This window comes from Podarcis filfolensis, assembly GCF_964270895.1.
Source record: "Podarcis filfolensis genome assembly, chromosome: 15".
NCBI classification, from domain to species: Eukaryota; Metazoa; Chordata; class Lepidosauria; order Squamata; family Lacertidae; genus Podarcis; species Podarcis filfolensis.
In genome coordinates, this window is record NC_139618.1 from 7,514,192 (window position 1) to 7,538,540 (window position 24,349).

The following is a 24,349-nucleotide window of genomic DNA, read 5'->3' on the forward strand; positions in this document are numbered from 1 at the left end:
TTGTGATGCTTTTGAAAGCAATTCCCTGCTTTTAATTACAAAGGCAAACAAACCAAAACCTAGAGCAACAAATGAGTAAAGCGAAGAAACAAATGAAGTGCCTGATTCAAGGCTTGGGAGATCTAATGTTCAGTTCCCTGCTCAGTCATGAAGCTGCATGACCCTGGGACATCTGCTAGCCTACCTGTCATGAGGATAAAATGGGGTGGGAGGAGCTCATTGGAAAAAGGGTATGATAATGAATAATAAAAACCAGAATAAAACAATAATAGTCATTTTGGTGGACACCTCCTTTTCCAGCCATGCTTTCAGCCTGTTGATGTAACCCCAGGCCTGGTGGCTATATGTGCCCCCCTGGGTTTCTCTACCTGGCCCTCAGAACTTCCCTGCTCGCCACCCTTGCCACCTCACACCTTCCTAGAGTGTTTTTGCCTGGCTGGAATGTGTCCTTGAACTCTGAGCATGCCTTTTGCTTGCCTGGATGGAGGACAAAGAGGGCTGTTTGCAAGTGTGTGTAGAAACTAGCCTACAGTACAAAGGTAACGTTTCCGTTTGTTCCTCCGCCCACTTTTGCCTCTGGCCCTACCTGCAAGAAGAGATTTGAAGGGTTTCCCTTCCCTGCTCTAAAGCATGGTGTATGTGACCCAGAGGTGAGAGGCTAATATCTGGTGATCTATTAAAGTGTGCTTTTCAGTACAAGTTCCCAAAGGGGTTTACAGTTTAATCATGGATTGCAACAGCCAAAACACAGTGTGTCCTAAAACATCATATAGCAATTTAATCACAATTCAATTAACCATGACCAGGCTTGCACTGTGCCCTTCTAAAATGCTTTTGCCTAGCTGAAATGTTGTCCTCTGCGTGGGATAATGCCTTCTGCTTGACTGGATAGAGAGGGGGGTGTTTGTTTGTTTGTATGTTCATATTGTAAACTACCCTGTGATCTTCAGATCATAAGGCAATTTAATAGTGATTTTAAAAAATACAGCAACCTCTGACTTTCCTGTGGCTGGAATGTCCCATACTGTACAGAGGTCCTTCTCTGCCCCTAACCACAACTTCAATCTTCCTTTCTCTCTCACTGGCTGCATTCCAGCTGTGAAACTCTCCCCTCCACCCACCTAACACACACCAATCTTCAATTCAAGCATGTGGAGTGGTATCTGGGAGTCAGCAACCAGCAGCCATCAAAAGCCAGCAATGCTCACTAAGCAACTGTTTTTAAAGCAATCGACGCCCGTCTTTAGCAAAGTGCTCAACAAGTCAAGCAGAGAAGGGGGGTAAAGTCCCATCCTTCCTTGACATCCGTAACAATGTCTTCCTATTACGAGATAATTGCCACAAAGTGCACATCTATTTATGTTTATGCGGGGAAACAAAGCTGACAGAAGCCTCATCAAGCCTTTCAGGTTTGGGAGCCATCTGGACTCTACGCTCGGCCATATGGTCTGAGCTTAAGGACTTTAATTTGTGTTAAGTTGCAAGGCACACCGAGCGTCTGTCCTCCTCCTCCTCTACTCAGATGCGTTTCTTTCCTAATGGGAAGAAAAGTGGCATTTGCCAGCATCGCTGTTCCCTCTCACTGTCGCGCTCTGGGACTAATAAGCAGCTGAAAAGACTTCTGTCCCCGTAGAACCAGTTCACGCGCCCCTTCGCGATCATGAGGAGTGTGAAAGGAGAGGGAGAGACCGCGTGGGCTGGTGCCCGGTGGGGCTGGAGGGGCGGAAGGCAGGGAGCCCCACAGTGGGCGGAGACAGAGCCAAAAACAGGCAGAGCCAACTAAAGCCAGTTTGGCCCACCCACCTCCTCCCCCCCAAGCTCCAAAAGAGGAAACCCCGGGGCTAAGGAGGAGGAAGCCCCTGGTCTGGTTGCATGCAAGAAAGGGTGAGGTTGGCGGGGCAGTGCTCCGTGGTGCAGCTGCCACTCCAAAGAGAAGATAACCAGGACCCCCGTCCCTGCACACACCCCAAAGCCAGGCTGTCTGGCGCAGTGGTTCAGGAGTTATAGGATGGTAGAGTTGGAAGGGACCACAAGAGTCGTCTAGCTATTGAGCTATTTAATGCACTTTGAATGTTGTTAGGTATACCATATGGGTTCTGACGTGAATTTACTTTGGTTCTTTTTTATATAATAATAATTTATAACAATAATTTATTATTTATACCCACGCCCATCTGGCTGGGTTTCCTCAGCCATTCTGGGCGGCTTCCAACAAAATATTAAAAATACAATATTCTTTGATATATGATTGTCCTGTCTCCGATTCCATTTGGAGAAATGGTGTGCCTTTTACAGCACATATGGTTTAGTTCTTAGGTCGAACTAAATTCTACTCCGAATGGGGGGCGCAATTTCACGCTCACGCTCACGCTCCTTTACTATTAAGGTTGCAAGCCTACAAACAGTTACATGAGAGTAAGCCAACTTCCCAGTAAACATGCACGGAATTATTATTAACGATAGTCATTGCATTACCAGTTGCATATTCCATGGCTGAGCCATAATATTGCAAATGGGTTCTAGGGCAGAGATCAAAGGAAAACAGTTTCCCTCCCCTCTATCATACAGAAGGCAGGCAGCGCCCTCTTCAGTCAGCCCCGCTCTTCCATCGATTGTTTCTGCCTGCCTTCGCTCATCCATACTTCTCCAGCTTCTGTTTGCAACTGTTCATCACAAGGCTGTGAGGCGCTCGCGTCCGGCAGGCGTCTCGCGAGGCGTTGCATTTCCGGTTCCGGGTGCTGCGGGTTGCTAGGGCCTGCTCCGGGTTGCTAAGAGAGGCCTAGCGAAGGCCCGAAGGCGTTATGGCGGGGAGTAGGTTGGAGAAGCTGGGCAGCGTCTTCAGCCGGTGAGGCAAGCTTTGCGGATCCTCCATTTATCAATTCGGGGGTAGGGGATGGTGAGGAGGGACTGTCGAGGTTGTAGACTCGGGGCGGCTGGTGTAGCGGGTAAGGAAGAGTGTGGAAGTCTCGATGAACCTTTGGGCCCTGGGCTCGAAGCGAGGTGTCATAAGAGAACGCAAGAAGGGTCCTTTTGGTTGGAAACAAATGTTCTTGTAGCTCAGGTGGGGGGGGGGACGGGACCTGTGCGCTCTTCTTCAGATGTTGCTGGACTACAACTCCCATCATCCCTCACCATGGTCATGCTAGCTAGGGCTGATGGGAGTTGGAGTCAAATAGAAATCTGGAGTGCTACAGATCCCCCCCCCCATTTCTTCCTTGCCCTATCTTAGACTGAGGACACCCTAACCTTGTTTTTTTTTTTTTTTGCTGATTATCATACTCTTTTCTTTCTCCCTCTGTATATTCCCTTTTAAAAATACTGCAGCACACGGGACCTGCTACGTTCAGGGGTAATTCCTGAAGCCAAGAAACCCATCTGGTTTGATGTTTATGTCGCTTTTCCTCCGCTGAGGGAACCTCTCTATCGGGAACTTCGTCCGCAATATGGCAAGATCCAAGATGTGGTCCCCCCCATCCTGTACAAGGAGGATGAGATTAGAGCGTAAGTTCACGCCCTCACCTCTGCTACACACATTTCTGCTCTCGTTCATTCATTTGCTGATTGCATCATTATATCCCACATTTTTTCTCTCTCCAAGGAGCTCAAAGTGGTGTATGCCCCCATATAATCCTCACAACAACCCTGTGAGGTAGGTTAGGCTGAGTGGGAGTGTGGCTGGTCCAAGGTCACCCAGTGAGAGCTTTGTGGCCAAGTGAGGATTTGAGCCCAGGGGTGGTCTAGCAGTGAAATTGACGGACAGTAGATTCAGCATGAAGAAACAGGTGCCCTTCTTCCGGCTACAAGATATGGTGATGGCAACTAACTGAAGAGGGCTTCACCGTGGGAAGTGTTTGTTTATTTTGAAAACTACTGGTGTTTTAAAGTGCAACCAAACATATGCAATAAAAACCATGTAAATATGGTTAAAAATGGAGATCAGTTAACTATTTCCGGAGTTGCTGTTGTTGTTAACTGCCTGTGTAAGGTTGGTAGCATAAAAAGGTTTCCAGCAGAGCTCAACAAATTTTTGGAGGAGGTAAGGCCTATTGGTGACTGTTAACCATGAAGGGCAAATGGCATGTTCACATTCAGAGGTAGTATGCTTCTAGGGACATAGGAAGCTGCCTAATACAGAGTCGTATGCTTAGTACATTCAGCTCAGTCTGCACTGACTGGCAGGTGTCTCTACAGGATTTCAAACAAGGAAAATACTCCCTACCTGGAGATTGAACCTGGGGCCTTCTGCATGCAAAGCTCAGGCTCTACCACTGAGCTTTAGCTCTTCTCCCAAATGCTGAATATCAGTTGGGGTGGGGCTGTTGCCTTTAGGTTCTACTTTGAGCTTCATTGACACAATTGATTTACTACAGTGAAACGGAGAATGGAGGATTAGATGGCTCTTCTGTTAATTATTCCCGTTTTTTAATTCCAAGAAAATTACTGGTAGCTTGGCTGCCTGGTTATATGAGGAAATTCTTGCCTGAGCAGAACTTCTAGTAGGGGATGCATCTCAAAAATGTTTGCCACTTTCAGTCTCCTGTGAATAAGTTTGAAGTCTTTAGTGGATGTAACCAGAAATGTCCACTCGAATTTCAAGTATTCCTTGGAATGTAAATATGTTATCTGACTGCTCATCACCCATGCCTGAACCTACATTCAGGAAATAAAAGATTTGTTTAGAACTCCATCCCAAGTGCTTGGAGTAACCAGCAATAGTCTTGTGCAAAATGTTTGTATACACACCTGCATGCTTTATCGAAATCTGTGTTGCCAGAAGGCAGCCAGCCATAAGGCTGTCCTGTGTTGGCTAAATCAATAATCAACTTTGGCATTGGTTGGTCAGCAGGGAAGACAGTTTCATAAGTTGATGCTTATGACCCTACAGAGGATTGGAAATTCTAATCTGAGGTAGGCATGGGGAGGGGGACTATCTTTATTATGGATTAGTTTACTTGCAACCCTTTTGCTTCTGGCTGTACCCACCATTTGCACCCACTACTCACTGCTTGTATATAGTCCCCAACAGAATGTGACTTGACTTAGTCTTGAAGGATGTAGGATTCTAGCTCAGATCATGAAGGGGGGAAAACCCTCTAGAAATTACCTTTGCTTTAGCACTGCTGGATCTACATATTTATTGACATTACTGTCTTTATATAGATCAGTCCCAAACTGAAACTTCTTGTCTTATTTATTAGGAAATTTTATAAAGCTTATGGAAATGGTCCAAGAGCCTTTGAACTGTCCAGATTAAACTTCAAATCCACCTGCCAAAGGTAAGTGAACAAACTTTGACATGAAGATTTGCCCCTGAAATGATGGAGGAATAGGGATTCATTTCCCCTGCTTGTTGCTGTTTGACTGGTGACGGGTGCCTTGAATTTCAGGTTTGTTGAGAAATACATTGAACTGCAGAAACAGGGAGAAATCGATGACGACAAACTGTTTGAAGAAACAGGGAAAGCACTCTTGGCCGAGGGACTTCTTTTACGCAGAAAAGTGACAGAGAATGTAAGTATTCCAAAGAGTTGCTCTAAAGGAGAGGCAGGGGCTGAATTAAGTTTTTGAATGGTCTTTGGGGCCTCAGTGTATGAGAGCCATGGACTTGAAGACTGGTGGTTGGAGTTTAGCTTTGGAAATAGCCTTAGCTGGTGATTCACCAGAGCTAACGTGACAACTAAGTTACCATTGTAATGCATGTGAACCCTTACAAGATAAATTTAAAAAGCAGTTTACTACTCAGAGGGTAACCATGTTTTATTTCTGTCCACTATTGATACACATTCACTTTCATGAATAAGTCCTGATATAACAAAGGCAGTTTTAAGGTTATGGTGGTGGTCCTTGTGGCACATTAGTTATCCAGGGGGCACTGTCACATAGAAGAGACTCTTTGGGGTAGAGTAGGGACTGGTGTTCCAATGTTTTCCTTGACATTGGCCTACAAATGTCGAGGCAGACTAGACAAGACCCAATACACACAGATAAATTGTGTGGGTGGCTTTTATTAAATAAATGGAAAGTGTGAGGGGGGGTGGGTGGGATGATCTGGATCAGAATGCTGGTGGAAATTGGTTAAGCCTTTGCTCCCTGAGGAAGGGCCATCACTCAGTGATAGAGCATCCGCTTTGCATGAAGAAGGTCCCAGGGTCAATACTTGCCATCTCCACATGGGGCTGTGAGAGTTTCCCTGCCTGAAACCCTGGAAAGCTGCTGTCAGTCATTGCAGACAATATTGAGCCAGATGGACCAATGGCTCCAGCTCTGTATAAGGCATCTTATGTTCCTATGCTGTGTTCTTGGTTAAGATCTTCCATAGTAGGTGTGGATGCCTCAAGTTAGATCAAGACCACAGCGGCGGACAAAGGGTTTGAAACAAAAACCCTGTCCCAGAGTCCTTACCCACTTACTTCCAAAAACTATTATTGCAGTGGATAACTCTGAATAGCATCTCTTCTAGTTTGTCCCTAATATCGCTACCTATAGCTGAGGTTAGTAGTAGAGCAACTGCTTTGCATGCAGGAAGTCCCAGGTCCAATCACCAGCATCTCCAGGTAGGGTTGTGAAAGATTCCTTGTCTGAAACCCTGGAGAGTTGAGCCAGTTGGTGTAGACAGTATTGAGCTGCATGAATTAACGGCCTGACTTTGTGTAAGGAAGCATCATGTGCTTTAATTTCCTGATGCTACAGCAGGGGTGGGAGGTCTTCAGCCCTCCATATATTGCTACAGGTCGCATCAGCCCTGGCAAGCAGGGCCAGTGGCTAGGGATCAGGGGAGTTACAGTTACAGTAACATCTGGAGGGCTGAAGGTTCCCACCCACAAGGAAGCTACAGCAACCCTGTAAGGGGCTAGACTTGAGCCGCTGACTCCGTTTCATTCTTGCCTCTGTGTTGTTCATCTGCTTGTAACCTCCAGGTAGCTCAGCAGACTTCTCCGGAAGCCAGAACCAGGGACCCGATGTTAGAGATGCGACTCCAGAGCATGCTGCAGGAGATGCAGGATGGCAAGCAGGAGCAGGAGCTTGAAACCACAGATGCACCAGAGAAAGGTCCTGCCCCATCCTAAGGGCTCCACATTTTTCAGTTGCCTTGCAAAAGAAGGGTTAGATGCCACCGAATGTCTTGTCTGTGGGCATAGGACTGGCTGGACAGAGACACTTACAAACAAGCGGTTGGCCTTTTTCCATCCACCTCACTATTTCATGTTGTTACACACATTGACTTGCAACAAAAGGATAACGAGGACTTTGTCTCATTGTGACTTGCTATGGCCCAGGAGGGGCCAGTCCTGCACACTCATGTGCCTAATATGATGGATTTCATTATTAAAACTTCCTTCAGAAGTGTGTCTTGCCTTGGATGTTTGAGCTTTCAGTTATGCGGTGGGTGAAGGGCTTGTGGAGTCGTCTGGTCACTAGGCTGCTATTCTTTACGCTCACCTGGCAGGAAGTCCCATTGAACTCAGTAGGACTGACTCCTGAGTGGATAGGATTGCACTGTGTGATGGATTATAGCAAGAAAGGACAAACTGAAGTTTTGTTTGCATCCTTTTGTGTGCGTGGGGGGGGTTCTTTCTCCCTTGCAGAATGTAATTATGGCATATAATATGGACAAAACTGATGGTTCTAGATGGGCAAGGTGATACCACGGAGACCTCTCCTTCCCCTGTCCAAATCTTGACTGAGTAGGTGACCTTCAGACAGTTGCAATCTCTTGGGGATGAAGTACAGCAAGCCTCTTACAATAACTTGCAATTGCAGATGAATTGCCAGAACACAGCAATTATTATTATTATTATTATTATTATTATTATTATTATTATTATTTTAGTTCACCCTCCCCTTCTGTTCTTCTTCACCACAGGTCAGTGTGGTTTTTTGTGTTTTTTTGTTTTTGTTTTTTGCAGCTTGTATCCTGAAAACTCTTCGTAAGCAACTTGGTTTAAAGCATACTGGAGGTGGGAGGTAACTGGGAACATAAGGAGAGCCCTGCTGGATCAGGCTAAAGGCCCATGTAATCTAGCACTCTGTTCTTCCAGTGACCTACCAGATACCCAAGGGAAACCCATAAGAAGGACATGGGCGTGACAGCGCTTTCCCAACTACAATTTCCAGCTACTGACATACTGCCTCTGATAGTACAGAAGCACAGGAAGCTGCCTCATACGGAGTCCAACCCTGGGTCCATTTAGCTCCACCTTGTCTTCCCTGACTGGCATTAGAGTCTTTCCCAGCACTACATTGTGAGCATTGGTAGCCACTGAGAGCTTTCTGCATGAATTTGTCCTCAGTGCCAAATAAAGGCTGGAATTTTTCAAGGGAGGCCAGTCTTGCTTCTCTATTGCCACAGCCTGCGGCTAATAATAATAATAATAATAATATAATTTATTATTTATACCCTGCCCATCTGGCTGGGTTTCCCCAGCCACTCTGGGCGGTTTTCAACAGAATATTAAAATACAATAGTCAGCTTAAACAGAGATCATTATACACCAAGCACACCTAAGCAAATTAAGGCTGTAATGCTATGCATGCTTACCTGGGGTCAGCCCTGTTTGTACACATTGGGACAGCTCAGCACCGAGGATTTTGCTTTCAGTTCTGTTAATTTTAAAACTGTGGACTCCTATGTTCTTCAATCCAGCACCATCTTTTTTTCTCCCTCTGCCTCCACTCCCTGCTTTTGTGTTTCTGCTCATCCTGTCTGAAGAAGGGTTTTGTGAAACCCATAAAAGGTTTTTTCCCACTTCTTTTAGCTCTTCAGTTGGTTCTAATAAATGGTATTGCTTGGCTTTGTATTTTGCAAGGAGGGGGGATTTTACCTAACTGGCCAAATTGCCAACCAAATTGCAGCTGTTTTCTTAAACCTGATCACTAAATGGAAAATGCTTGCCGTGTCTATGGGGAATATGTTGGCTCCAGCAAACCTGTGGTGCAAAGGAGCCCCATGGAGCCCCATCTCGGTTTGCCCAGTGTACCCAGATGGTTGAATTTAGGGAATGTTCCCTGCCCTCATCTCTTTCTTCAGTGTTTGTGCTACTGGGAATGCTGCTAACTAAACACTTGTTCTAAAATTAAAATTGACTTGGAGAAGAAGTCCCAAGGAATTTGACTCGTCCAAGGCTGGAGCTGTCGTCTTGGCTGCCGGTTTTATGATCATGGCTTGGCTTGACACGTTGCCACCTCTTGAGAGAAGCCGCAGCCATTGGGCCTGCCGCCGGAGGGGAGAGAGGCATGATGGTGTTCCGTGTAGCTAGTAATGTGGTCCAATTAACTGGAAAGATTTGAAATGCCTAAGTGAACAGCCAAGCTAAATGAGCTGGCAGGGGTCAGGACTTGCTGCTGATGAGGGCGGTTTGTTGGCTCTTCTGTGGCAACAGAGATGGGGAAAGAGTTGCTTGTTTCTCTCCCCCCCCCCCCTTTAATTTTAAAGGCAGCTTCCAGAATTGGAAATAGCTTTTTGGAATCTAAGTTGCTTGTTGGTTGACCTCAATCCCAAAGAACACATCAGTTGGGGTAGTGGCTGCCAGGCAAGCTCAAGTCTCTCATTTCCTCCAGCTGGCTGGGAAGGGGGGCAATCTTTGGGGGTTCACCTTTTGAATACACAATGTGATTTGCAAGTATCTTTCGCATTATGAAGGAAACAGCTCAGAAGGAAACCATGTGTCTAATCCTTTCTGTTGGGTGAGTCCTTTGTACTCTGGGCTCTGTCGTCCTTAGTGACCTTACAGGAGCTGGAGTATTTTTTAATTAAAAGGTTGTAAGCAAAACCCCCAAGGGTGACCTATTTACTTATTTATCAAGCATTTACCTTCCAGCTGTTAGCAAAAGGTCACTAGCTTCAGCTGATGCTTTAGGAGTTATGAGTGTGTGTGCTTTTTAAAATTCATTCCCCCTTTTTTCTTTTTCTTTAGCTTAGATGAGAAAGATGCTTGATCAGTCACTCCACTAACCTTGGGGTGGGTTTTTTTCTTTCTCTTTTTGAATGCATGCAACATTCCTTGCCAATAATGATGTTGACTTTTAGGATGCTGTGCCTGCCTAACATACAGGGACAAAAAAAGAGTGTGTTTCTTATTGGTGTTTGTTTCCGCAAAAACCAAACAACCGGCTAGTGATTATGGCCAATAATGAGATATTGATTGTTTTGCAAATGTCACTGCTGGAAGGGCAGCCGTGCTGGCAAGCAACATTGCCAGTTATGCTTCAGTCCACTTGGTGGCACTGTAGGGTTTGCCATGACAATCTGTTAATTTCTGTTTTTATATACAGTACCATGTTTTCACGGAGCAGTGTCTCCCCTCCTCAATAAATCCACAGGTCTATATTAGTTTTATTTAAAGTTGTTCAATTAACAGTTTTTAAATACCATGAAGCACATCTGTTTTATTATTTGTTTATATCCTGCCTTTTTAATGAATGTATTTGAGGTGGCTTATATACAATCAAAATGCTAGATAGGCAGCTGTATAAGTACAGTGTGTGCGTGCATGTGCATAAAACATTTCCAATATTTATCTAATTTTAAAACATTATAGCCAGAGGTGAAAATGTGAATTCTAACCCTTCTGGCAATTAACAGGAACGCACAATTTGCACATAGTTCTTTATGCGCAGACACCATTGGAAATAATCTGCTAGTTGAGGTCCGCACCAAGTTCTCTTGCTTTGGCTGCACAGAGTCCCTGTTTTGTGAATTAAAATTTGATGCACATCCCAACAATCTATCTATATTATTGGGGTGCTTCCATGTTTAAATGCACACACAGAACCCATGCTGCCTTGTATAGTTTTGCCCTGATCTGAAGGTCACAGGGGCAAGAGCATAGGGAGAGCCAGTGCAGTTAGAGTGTTGTACTAGAACCTGGGAGGTCAAGGTTCAAAAACCCCACTTGGGGACCTTGGATGACCTTGGGGCAGTTAATGGAGGGAGGGAAGAACCGTGTACTCCGTGTACTCTGCGTTGTGCTCCTTGGAGGAGAGGTAAGATATACATGCATTAAATCATAACAACTTGGAAAATCTATTCATGACTTTAAGACTTGGAATGCAAGGTCTGTAGCTGAGTGTTAAGAGTGTCTTCTTTGCAAGTAGAAGGTCTGAGGTTCATTCCCCAGCACCTTTAAGGGGGGCTGGGAAAGGTTTCCTGTCTGACATCCCAGAGACCTGCTGCCAGTCAGTGTTGAAAATGTATGCCACACGCAACAGTGGTCTTCCTCTGTATAAGGCAGCTGTATTCCCTCCTGGGCAACTTTTTAAAGGGGGTCATAGTCTAGTGGTGGGTGGTGCCAGAGACAACAAGCGGGTGGAGTATAGTTTTTGCCTTTGTTCCATTGGCCAGTTTTCTACACACCTTTCTCTATCCTCCATCTAGATAAGCAAGAGGCATCATCACAGTTCAAAGACACATTTCAGCCGACAAAAACAGTCCAAGGAAGTTGCAAAGAGAGCCAGCAGAACAGGGGTCAGCAACCTTTTTCAGCAGGGGGCCGGTCCACCGTCCCTCAGACCTTGTGGGGGGCCAGACTATATTTTGGGGAAAAAAAAGAACGAATTCCTATGCCCCACAAATAACCCAGAGATGCATTTTAAATAAAACCACACATTCTACTCATGTAAAAACACGCTGATTCCTGGACCGTCCGCAGGCTGGATTGAGAAGGTGCTTGGGCCGCATCCGGCCCCCGGGCCTTAGGTTGCCTACCCCTGCAGTAGAAGGTGTGGCTTGGAAAGGGGAGGGTCCTGGAGCCCCAAGGGTCAGATAGAGAGTCTTGGAGGGCTGCATTTGGGGTTTGAGGTTCCCCACTTCCGTTTAAGCACACATGGTTTGGTGTTGGGATAATTTCTGAGAATACAGTAATTCATTATTTAGGGCCCAGCCCTGCCCTGCCAGTCACACACATATGTCACCTCATTCAAAATCCAGTTTTGTGGAAGTCACTGGAACCACCCTTTTTCAAGCTGAATACTGAGCATGGCAGAGAATGAGCTGATGGGAGTTATAGTGCAAAACCTCTGAAATGCACCTGCTTTGCTAAGGCTTCTTGGTCTAGATCAGGCATGGGTAACATCCATAGCCCTCCTGATATCGCTGGACTCTCTGTTCTCATCATCCCTGACCATTAGCCGTGTTCTCTGTTGTTGACGGAAGTTGAAGCTCCCATGTGCTGAGATGGCAGTGCGAGAATCAGCTTTCATGATGGTTTGCATTGTCAGTTCTAGCCTGCCACTACATTGGATAATGAGATCCTTCATCGGGAAACCATTTAAGTAAAAACAACAGGCCCTCCCCTGGGATATGTAATGGGAAGGGAGCTTAATATAGTATGTAATAAGAGGGCCTGTCTTAATCTTGCATGAAACAAGGAGCTGAGATCTCTCTCTCTGTGTGTGTGTCTCAATTCACTTAAAATTCCCAGTCTAAGACCCATGGCGATGTGGAGGCGGGCAAAATGTCTGTCTTTTTGGGGGGCATAAAGGAAGCTTTCCATCCAAGACTGCGGCTCTATAGCTAATGAGCAGAGCTGGGCTTTATCTGTCTCTAGAATCCTATACCCCATTAAGAGAGCACCTAGTTGACCTTTGTGGGCTAAATTGCTGGTGACCTCCTTCCTGGAAGCTAACCAAAAGGGATATGGATCACGAGCCCCACACGAAGCTTCTGGCAAGCTTCATCAGAACACATTGTGAGCCAGCCAGTTAACAGTCAGTGGCAAGAGGTCAGCTTCTTGCTTCCACCATATGCCTCGAGGCACAATGGAGCTTTAAAATAACATCCTTTCATTTAAACGCTTCAGAGCAGGAATGAACTCTGTCACCCCCTTCTGCCTCCTCCCCAAATGGCATTCAGATGGGCCTGTGCTTCTCAAAGGTTTCCCAAATTTCTGATAGCTGAGGCACCCTTTGCTCCGCTGAAAAGATGTCCTTTGGAAGCACACGAGGTTCACCCACGTTCCAATAGTGCTTTATAGCCCCGTCACTGATCTGGTTATGCCTCCTAATCAGAAGCCAGTGTCTCTATAGGAGGGACAGTAGTTATTAAATTGCATCTAGTGCTAGGACGAAGCAGAATTAAATTGCATCCAGTGGTGAATGCATCTACAACAAAAGAACGTCTATTCTAAAAACATTCTAAAATCAGCTGTCAATCTCACTGGAAGGAGCCAAGGCCAGAGCAGTATATCGTACAGAGATGCAACAGGCAGCCTTCTGAGGGCGAGTGATTCTGTGTCGACTTTGCGAACAAATGGGTCATTTAATCCTAAACAGTACCATCCACATACAGGAGGAAAAGTATCAGCAGGCTTGGGAGAACTCGCAATTTTATGGAAGTATTAAAAAAAAACCTTTATTGGGGTGGAGGTCTCCCAAGGGAGTGAGGAACCTGGAAAACATTTCAGCTACAACTGAGCATGCTCACTAGCCACAGACGGCTGACTGGTGGCAAGGGAGAGGAGAATGGAATGGAACAGTCAACACTGCAACATTATGTTGTAGGTTGTCATACCTGATACAGAACTAATCCTACCCTGGAAGAGGCTGATTGGAAGAAACCAAGGGAAGAGCAGTTAATCATACAGAGATGCCCTGGCAAACATCCTCTGTGCATTGAAACATAGGGCTTACCATTTGTTGTTAGGAATAGGATTGCTGTTGAAAAGATTTGATGTGAGAAGGAATTTGAGGCTAACAGAGGGGAATATGTTCTGGCAGCTTCTGTTTTATTGCGAAAAGATTTCTGGCTGTGTTCCTCAACAGCTTTAAGTGCCGCCAGATATTTGTCTGAGGTAAGATATCTAATAGGTCATTAGGGGATACAGACATTAATTGGAATAATTTACACTCCTCTTCTAGGAGACCAGGGCATTTAGTAATACAAGTGTATCTCTGTGTGTGCATGCATGCACACACTTATAATATGTATTAGAGCTGCAACGTTTAGTCAATTAAAAATCTTGCTCACTTAAAAAAGCTTCCTCCCACTAACCAAGTACCAGTGTTTTGTTCTGTTTCAAATAGTTGCTTTTGTAAGCACCTATAAATCCATAGGTGGCAGACACGAAGGAGCATTCCTGCTTCTCTCACACAGGAGGGAATACCTCTCCTGCGACTGTTTCTGCTATGGCACTTGCGTCCATCATCTTAAAAACAGGGGGATGTTCTCTCTCCGTCATACACACCACACATTTCAAGCAACCCCCCTCAATAATCTTGGGAACTGTAGTTTGTTAAGTGTGCTGGAAGCTGTAGCTCTGTGAGGGGTAAGCTACAGTTCCCATGATTATTGTGGGTGGGAGGGAAGGAATGTGCTTTAAATGTGTGGTTTGTAAGCAACATTAAAAGGTAAGGGGACCCCTGACCATTAGGTCCAGTCGTGGCCGACTCTGGGGTTGCAGCGCTCATCTTGCTTTATTGGCCGAGGGAGCCGGCGTACAGCTTCTGGGTCATGTGGCCAGCATGACTAAGCCACTTCTGGCAAAGCAGAGCAGCGCACTGAAATGCCGTTCACCTTCCCACTGGAGCGGCAAGTCCTAGGCTCTGTGGTTTAACCCACAGCGCCACCCTTGTAGGCAACATTACTCTGAGTTGAATGGTAGCTCATTAAAACCAAGGCAATAGAAGTGTGGAACATTGAGTGAGATTGATTGATTGATTAACAAACATTGCTTCCCTGATGGAGTTTGGTGCCTTGAGAATATTTAACCCAGGGCTTGATTATGGCAGGCCTCTGCATCAGTGCATGCTGAGCTGTATGTTAAACACTGGGATAGTTTCTTGAAAACCAGTCCCTTTTGGTAAAACTTCCTCAGTTGGGATGGGAGGGACAGGAGAGCAAACAAGGAGTGCACCCCCTTGTGCATACTCCTCCTCCCTGCTTTGCACCCACGCTGTGCTGGAACAAGCATGTGTCGATCATTTGGGAGGCAATCCATGGGAGCTTCTCAGCTTGCCTTGTCGTCGTCCCCCCCCGTGCCTCCGCCGCTGAGCATACTGCAAGCTCATTCCGCTGTGCGCTAATGCTATTATCCTCCCGAAATTAAATATCAGGCCCAAACCTATAATGTTTCACAGGGTGGGAATTGGGGTTATATATTCCTGGGTAGAAGCTACCTTCTATTTCAGTCATAGCATTTAATTATGATTGGTATGTTAGTGCCCACCAGAGCATAACAAATTGTCATTATGTTATTCTGCTGAGTCTAATTTAATTGGCAAGTTGTCACAAAAGCAATTATCCGTCATTTATTTTGTTGCCATAACCACATCTTGGAGAGCACCTGCTGTCTGTGATGTGGGGCGGTCGGGCGGGAAAGGATCCCCTAAGTTCCCCCCAGTCCTGGATTCCTTCCACTTTCCCCAGCGCGAGAGGCCTTTCCTTTGTTCCTTTTCAGTTTGGCGTTTAAAAATTTGTGTCCTGGTCTAGAAGATGTGATATCCTTTTGCCTAAAAAGTGCATGGCGTCGAGGGAAAATAGGAAATAGGGGAATGGCCCAACTGTGGGGCAGCCGGGTGTGAGAATCAGCCTGAACAGCATTTGGATTAACCAACCAGCTCCGCATCTCTTGCTATTCGCTTTACTGTTTTATTTATTGACAGTGAATAAGTGAATATATTTTGCCGTTCTACTTGGTGCCCATGGAAGGCCACAAATAATACTGCAAGTGACACCAATTTAAACTGCCGGTGTAAATAAGAGCTCTAAAAATGCAGCGGTCGCAACACTCTCTGTGTGCCTGGACTTTGTCTTCCTATCAGCCAGAGCTTTTCCCAGGGATCAGTGCAGTGCAGAGTGGGTCAGGCAAGATCTATGGAAGTGCTTTTCGTTTGGATCCCACCCAGTGGTAACACCAATCTATCAAAAAAACAGCAAAACCCTAGGAAAACTAATAGTTTTAAATTTGTTCTTTCACGAATACATTGTGATCTGCAATTGGCTTTGCAGTAGGGTGCCAGATCTTGTAAATGGCTTAAAGGTTTTAAGCGGTATATAAATTTTGTTAAATAAATTGATACTTAAAAAAAAAGATGGAAACAGAAATACAGTGGTACCTCAGTTTTCGAATATAATCCGTTCTGGAAGACCGTTCAAGTTCCAAAATGTTTGAAAACTGAGGCGCAAAAGGTGGCCTGCAAATTTAGTGGAGAAATTTGAAAACAACTCAGCGGAAGCCATTCGACTTCCGAGGCGCATTCAAAAATGGAATCATTTACTTCTGGGTTTTTGGTGTTCGAAAACTGAAACGTTTGACTTCTGAGATGTTTGACAACCGAGGTACCACTGTACTGATAGGGCAGGGTTTGCTTGCCTTACTCCATATGTGCTGTTACAAGTACCACATAACACTCATTCCACACTTGTAATAAGAAACCATTATTTTTTGTGGCAGCACCTACTCTTTGGAGCTGCCTATTGACATCAGGCAGGTGCCTTCACTGTACACTTTTTGGGACCCACTGAAAAGGTTTTTCAGTAGGAAAGTCTATAATAATAATAATAATAATTTATTATTTATACCCCGCCCATCTGGCTGGGCCTCCCCAGCCACTCTGGGCGGCTTCCAAAAGAATATTAAAATACTGTGATACATCAAACATTAAAAGCTTCCCTAAACAGGGCTGCCTTCAGATGTCTTCTAAAAGTATGGTAGTTGTTGTTCTCTTTGACATCTGGTGGGAGGGCGTTCCACAGGGAGGGTGCCACTACCGAGAAGGCCCTCTGCCTGGTTCCCTGTAACTTGGCTTCTCGCAGTGAGGGAACTGCCAGAAGGCCCTCGGTGCTGGACCTCAGTGTCCGGGTAGAACGATGGGGGTGGAGACGCTCCTTCAGGTATACTGGACCGAGGCCATTTAGGGCTTTAAAGGTCAGCACCAACACCTTGAATTGTGCTCGGAAACGTACTGGGAGCCAATGTCGGTCTTTCAAGACCGGTGTTCTATGGTCTCGGCGGCCGCTCCCAGTCACCAGTCTGGCTACTGCGTTCTGGATTAGTTGTAGTTTCCGGGTCACCTTCAAAGGTAGCCCCACGTAGAGCGCATTGCAGTAGTCCAAGCGGGAGATCACCAGAGCATGCACCACTCTGGCGAGACAGTCCGCAGGCAGGTAGGGTCTCAGCCTGCTTACCAAATGGAGCTGGTACACAGCTGCCCTGGACACGGATTTAACCTGTGCCTCCATGGACAGCTGTGAGTCCAAAATGACTCCCAGGCTGCACACCTGGTCCTTCAGGGGCACAGTTACCCCATTCAGGACCAGGGAATCCTCCACACCTGCCCGCCTCCTGTCCCCCAGAAACAGTACTTCTGTCTTGTCAGGATTCAACCTCAATCTGTTAGCCGCCATCCATCCTCCAACCGCCTCCAGACACTCACACAGGACCGTCACCGCCTTCACTGGTTCTGATTTGAAAGAGAGGTAGAGCTGGGTATCATCCGCATACTGATGAACACCCAGCCCAAACCCCCTGATGATCTCTCCCAGCGGCTGCATGTAGATGTTGAAAAGCATGGGGGAGAGGACAGAACCCTGAGGCACCCCACAAGTGAGAGCCCAGAGGTCTGAACACTCATCCCCCACCACCACCTTCTGAACACGGCCCAGGAGGAAGGAGCGGAACCACTGTATGACAGTGCCCCCAGCTCCCAGCCCCTCAAGACGGTCCAGAAGGATGTTATGGTCGATGGTATCAAACGCCGCTGAGAGATCCAGCAGAACTAGGAAACAGCTCTCACCTTTGTCCCTAGCCCGCCGGAGATCATCAACCAGTGCGACCAAGGCAGTTTCAGTCCCATGATGAGGCCTGAATCCTGACTGGAAGGGATCCAAATGGTCCGCTTCTTCCAGGCATGCCTGGAGTTGTTCAGCAACCACTCGCTCAACCACCTTGCCCAAGAATGGAAGATTTGAGACTGGGCGATAGTTGGCCATCGTGGCCGCATCTAAAGATGGTTTTTTAAGAAGCGGTTTAATAACCGCCTCTTTCAGCGGGTCTGGGAAGGCTCCCTCATGGAGGGAAGCATTCACCACCCCACGAAGCCCATCGCCCAGCCCTTCCCGGCTAGCTTTTATAAGCCAGGATGGGCAAGGATCAAGGAGACAAGTGTCTATCTAGACATGCAGAAGCTGAGATTAAAACACACGTCTTTATAGCCTATTGTCGACTTCAATTATCCTTTGAATGTTTTCAACTCCAATTCCCATCAGCCCCAGCCAACATGGCGAGCGGTCATGCATGATGGGAATTGTAGTCCAGCAAACATCTGAAGAGCCATGGAAGTTCCCCACATTTGATCTGGGCATTTTATGAACATAACACACTTGGTTGCATTACTCATGACACAAAGAGGTCTTTCTCACTGCCCTGTATGTGGAATGCCTCCTTCAGAAAGCCTCTTTTTGATGCTAACACTTATTAAGAAAGCTGAACCCTCCCTTGCCCTTAGATTTTTCTCTCAGAAGTGAACCACTCTTGAGGGAAAAATTTCTGCATCCACAGAGTATGAAGAAATAAGATGGAGAAATGGTTTAGATCCCTTCAACCATGTGTGCCATTTGATGAAAAAAACCCCACAAACACAAGAGTACTCTGCCCTCACTCCATGCTTTATATTTGAATGGGGTAGAAGACAAGTGAACAAACAAACATGGCTGCCGCCATCATGTCAAGCTCAAATTAAAACGTCTGAGGAAAATTTAACGGCTTTTGTAGAATGTTTAAATTAAAGTAACCTAACAGGCTTTGGGGAGGGAGGGAAGGAACTGGTGGCTGCAGTTGGGGGGAAGATGTCACCTCATACACAGAGTTCCCTTTTGCCCTGAACCTTTTTCCGTGCGCAAAAAAAGATGGTTGCGTTGAGCCGGCAGAATATGTTTCGTGCGAGCGAGAAGAGAAAGGGGGATCTCAGCCCTGATTGTAATGGCTTGGTAGGAAATTAAAGCTGATCTCCTGGCTCTTCAGAAGAGCTCGCATCTTCCTGATGGGCTCTGATTCCGCATTACTGAAAGGGCTTGATTATTATTCCGTGCAAATGAGAAGTAATTCCACCGAAGCCAGAATGCCTGCTTTTTCTGTGGACTTTGCTCCTAGCATAGTTAAATAAATGCTTGGTGGTGCCTCCTTCCAGTCTACATTGCAAATTACTGAGGCCTTAATTGCGTCCTCCCCCCCTCCAAATTTGGGCAAATTAGCCTGTGTTTGTGTGGCTCCAACTTTTAGCTTGAAATTGTTGGTGTGGATTGTGCCATTGTGTCTGGAGGCACATTACTAGGTTTTGTTAATCCGTGCTCTGGTAGCCTCCCAATTGGATTACTGCAATGTGTTGCACTTGGGGCTGCCTTTGAAGATAGTCCAGAGTTCAACTGGTGCAGAATATGGCTGCCATGATTTTAAGTGGGACCACAGGCATCCTGAACACATTAATGTGTCCTTTCTGGCTTTCTGATTGTTTCCAGGCTCAATTCAAAGACTTGGTTTTGACCTATAAACTCTGCAGAGATTGAGACCTTGATACCTGGCGGACCACTTCCTGCCCTTGTCCTAAAATGATAAACAGAGGTCCTTCTCCAAGAATCAGGTCAGCCTGAGATATGGAGGGTGCCATACGGGAGGAAGGCTTTGCTCTCCATAGAGTGGTTTGCTTTGTGTTCATGCTGCTGTATTTTCTGTGCCAGGCAAATACTTTTATTCTCCCAGGTCTTTTAACATAATCTTAAATATCTATTTTGCCATCTTTGGAACTTTTAAAGAATGTGTAGGTTAGCATTACTGCATTTCAAAAAGTGAAAATCTGGACAGAAAAGTCATTGAGAATTTTTTTTACAATCTCTCAAAAAATTGAAGCTTTCCAGCTATTTTTAAGAGAAATCACCAAAAACGACACTGCCAACATGGGTTGCCATACATCTGGATTTTACTGGACATTTAAGCAATTTCTGCCCGGACACAGTTTGCAATGGCCGATTGCTGGCTATGTTCAGGAAATTTTGAACTTATGGAAACCCTAGTGTAGGTGATCTTTTGAACTATTTAATTTATTTTGTCTTTGTGGTTGAAGGTGGTGGGCTGTTGTTTTAGTTTTTGTGGTATTCTTTGTGGTATTCTTTGAAAATTATTTCAAAGTGTAAAGACATCTGCTATTATTTCTTATTGGGGTTTTAAGGGATTTTTAAAAAAGAATTTCTATGTTGATTTTTTCTGTATTTATCTACTATATATTATGGAAAGTGGTTGGTCTGTCTGTCTGTCTGTCCATCCATCTATCTGTTCTCTATATGTTTGGCCTCCTCTTGAGAGACCATTGCCATGAGGGTTTCTGACGTGGGGGGCAGGGGTCGTCATCGACATTTGGACACTAGCTGCCATTTTGAACCAACATGGCGGACCAAAATGTGACTTTGGCTTGACTTCGCCAAACTCAAAAATTACACTATCCATTTAAAAATCACATTTCTTTGGGTTTTTACAAATTCCTGGGCACTCCCCACTAGTTATAATCTGCAGGTCACCTAGGGGTCCCCTCCCCATAAATAAAATATGTTTTAGGCACATAAATAAGTCCAGATGGCATTGGACTTATTTATATCTAGGTGCAGTCATGAGTTCACTGTGTCCTGTTATTGTGAGAGTCAATTAAGTTTTCGTCTACTTTTGTCCTCTAAGCGTTTCATGATAGCATTCCATTTTATAATTATTATTCCTTTCTCCCCACCACCTTTAGTCTCATTATGATGCAGATAGGAGGTGATTATGTTTTAAGAACATAAGAAGAGCCTGCTGTTTCAGGCCAGTGCTCATCTAGTCCAGCATCCTCACAGTGACCAGCCCGATGCCAATGGGAAGCCTAAAAGCAGGACATGAACACAACAGCACTCTTCTCATGTGCAATTCTGAGCATTCTGCCTCCGACAGTTGCAGTAGAGTATAGCCACCATGACTAGTAAGTAGCCTTTGGGTTGTATTCAGCCAAGTTACATTCATAGACCCATTGGAATGAGCAGACTGGTTAGTCATGCACATTCGTTTCAATGGGGCTGCTCTAAGTAGGATTAAGATTAGCCCAGCCCATCATTAGCTTTATCTTCCTTTATTTTGCTTGGTCTTCTCTTTAAGCCATGTTGATGGCCATCACTACTTCTTGTCGGAACAAGTTTCAGAGTTTAGCAATGTGCTAGCCAAAGTACCGTATTTTTCGCTCTATAAGACGCACCAGACCATAAGACGCACCCAGTTTTTGGAGGAGGAAAACAAGAGAAAAAAAATTCTGAATCCCAGAAGCCAAAACAGCAAGAGGGATCACTGCACAGCGAAAGCAGCGATCCCTCTTGCTGTTCTGGCTTCTGGGATATCTGCGCAGCCTGCATTCACTCCATAAGACGCACACACATTTCCCCTTACTTTTTAGGAGGGGAAAAGTGAGTCTTATAGAGCAAAAAATACGGTAATTGATGCTTTTGAATTATGGTCCTGGAGGAGACTCTTGAGAGTCCCATGGACTGCAAGAAGATCAAACCTATCCATTCTGAAGGAAATCACCCTGAGTGCTCACTGGAAGGACAGATCCTGAAGCTGAGGCTCCAATACTTTGGCCACCTCATGAGAAGAGAAGACTCCCTGGAAAAGACCCTGATGTTGGGAAAGATGGAGGGCACAAGGAGAAGGGGACGACAGAGGACGAGATGGTTGGACAGTATTCTCGAAGCCACCAGCATGAGTTTGACCAAACTGCGGGAGGCAGTGGAAGACAGGAGTGCCTGGCGTGCTCTGGTCCATGGGGTCACGAAGACACGACTAAACGACTAAACAACAACAACAACAACAGGCAAAGTAATACTTTCTTTTGCTTGGCCTGAATCATTCAGCATTCAGTTTCATTGGATGGCTTCAAGTTCTAGTGTTGTGAGAGAGGGAGAAAACCTTTTTTTCTATGTGTTTTCTCTATGAATTTTCATTGCAAAATACACCATCATTTCCTTTTTTGGTGCAGGAGAGATATCTTGCAACTGCTGCCAGTTTCATTGAAACTTCATGTCTCTCTCCATTCCCCTGGAGTTCTATAAAAAGAAATGTTAGGAATTCTATGCTATTTCTGTTTTGAAAGCTAAAGAGGTAAGCTGCTTTGATAGCTGAACATGGGGCTTGCCTCTTCAGCTTCCGGAAATGCTAACGTTGCTTCAAAATGTGATGGGAATTCTGGGGGATTAGAACAAATGAATAAATTGTTTCCTTGCATTGACTAGCTTTGTTTTGCTTTTTGCTAACATTGTAGAGATATTTTCAGTACACATGGGTGGGTCTTGCCTGTATATTCCTCTTCCCATTTGGATTACAGCTTGTGTTCTTGTTCCCAAACCTTTCAATATCCTAGCTCCTCTTTGCATTACAAAGAATTCTAATAAATTCAGTGCAAAGATGTTCAGAACAACACACCGTTCTAACCTCCCTCCCCTTAAAAAATAAATTCTGATAAGTAGTGGTTGGCTATATGTATTTGTGCCAGAGAGAGGGGCGGGGAAGAGGGTAAAAATTTCCTAGCCTTCTTTTTTCTCTCATTACTTCAGATTTGATTATTTTCTAAACCAAAGAAATAGCCTAAGTCCACGATTTATTCATCAGACACGCGTTGGGGTGATGTAATTCTGAATTGCAAGCGAGGCAGGGGCACCAGATCAGTATAATTCATTCCTCTCTTTCAGACACCAGCCCTCCTGCTGTAAAATCTGCACAGCACTCTCCCTGCAGAGAAGCTTAATTGTTTCACCTGAGGGGGGGTGGTGGCTTTGCTGTCCCTTTTTATGCAGGAGCGCTCACTTTCAGAGGAGCATCTGCTCCTGTGAATGTCTTTATTATCCCAAAACCTTCTCCTCTGGTTTGCATTGCAGCTTAAAAATGTTAAGAAGTTTGCTGCTGCTAGCCTCAGTCAATAGCTCACAAGTAATATTCAGATAAACCAGCCTCTCTGGATGCAATTCTTATGCTGCACAGATGATGGTGGTCTGTGCTCGCAATAGTATCGGGGTGGTTATATGCGACCCTGCGTGTTGTTTGCACCAACAAAAGTTCTGATACAGACACAACAGACTTGTTTCCAGTCAGTGCACGTCCTGTAGCTTCCTTCTGAAACCCTGTAACTTTTCGTGCCACAAATGTTCCAGGTTATTTTTTTGTCTCACGCTGTTGTGCTGTAGCGCACGAGTGCCCTTCCAGCCGGCAATAATGCAGTAACATTGGGAAAACATCGTTTGACGCAACCATGTGTAACCACTTTGTAAACAAATCACAGTGAATGCTCATTAAACAGCTGATGTCATCTAACCTCCCTACACACTTTCTGCAAATAAATCAGGATGAACACTCCATAAACGGGTCTTCTAGAAGCTACCAGAATGTCATTTCTGGCTGAGGAGTGCACTGGGACTACATGTCCCAGCATCCCTGGTGAGGAATCAGGACCAGGTCCAGGTCCAGGGGGTGGGTTTCCTCTGATACCCTGCTGAGCTGACCTGGCAGTGAATGCAGTGGACAGCAGCAACTATTGGGTGACAGAGGTCCAGCATTTGAATTTTCCACAATGTCCCAGAGTAATGATACTTCAGGGGCATTGTGGGAAAATTAAAGTGGCATCTGAACCGGCTGCTGTTCAGAGCACTGGGCTGCAGTGAAAAAATAAAAGGGGCCCCCAGGGTCTTAGCAACTGCCTAAGGATGTCAGAGATGCGGGTGGCGCTGTGGGTTAAACCACAGAGCCTAAGACTTGCCAATCAGAAGGTCGGCGGTTCAAATCCCCGCGACGGGGTGAGCTCCCGTTGCTCGGTCCCAGCTCCTGCCAACCTAGCAGTTCGAAAGCACATCAAAGTGCAAGTAGATAAATAGGTACCACTCCAGCGGGAAGGTAAACGGCGTTATCCGTGTGCTCCTCTGGTTCGCCAGAAGCGGCTTAGTTATGCTGGCCACATGACCCGGAAGCTGTACTCCAGCTCCCTCAGCCAATAAAGTGAAATGAGCGCCGCAACCCCAGAGTCGGTCACGACTGGACCAAATGGTCAGGGGTTCCCTTTACCTTTTAAGGATGTCAGAGGCTGACCTCTGCCCTGTAGGAAGGTGATGCTATTTGCTTCATTTTCCACCAGTAAAGGTAAAGGGACCCCTGACAATTATGTCCAGTCGCAGACGGCTCTGGGGTTGTGGAGCTCATCTCGCTCATTTCCACCAGTAGAGATTAGGTTATCCTAAAGATTAGGATAACTGATGGAACGTGTGGCGAACTTACCTGAGTAAAGAGTAGGAATGAAGGAGAAATTTAGGGCTTGTCCACACTTCTGTCAGGCCTAGAATGTGTGGGTCTGATTGGTTTCC

At 45.6% G+C, this 24,349-nt stretch overlaps 1 protein-coding gene across 1 annotated transcript in view; it reads left to right on the forward strand.

The window, feature by feature from the left end:
* The first annotated feature begins 2,687 nt into the window (after positions 1-2,687).
* Positions 2,688-24,349, forward strand: part of MRPS23 (mitochondrial ribosomal protein S23) — a 54,727-nt gene continuing 33,065 nt past the window's right edge. Inside the window, exons 1-7 of the mRNA XM_083588067.1 lie at positions 2,688-2,845; positions 3,325-3,501; positions 5,199-5,276; positions 5,388-5,511; positions 6,918-7,383; positions 19,451-19,572; positions 20,716-20,934. Coding sequence (XP_083444193.1) covers positions 2,802-2,845; positions 3,325-3,501; positions 5,199-5,276; positions 5,388-5,511; positions 6,918-7,067 — 573 coding nt within the window. The 5' untranslated portion in view covers positions 2,688-2,801 and the 3' untranslated portion in view covers positions 7,068-7,383; positions 19,451-19,572; positions 20,716-20,934. The remainder of the gene's footprint in view (positions 2,846-3,324; positions 3,502-5,198; positions 5,277-5,387; positions 5,512-6,917; positions 7,384-19,450; positions 19,573-20,715; positions 20,935-24,349) is intronic.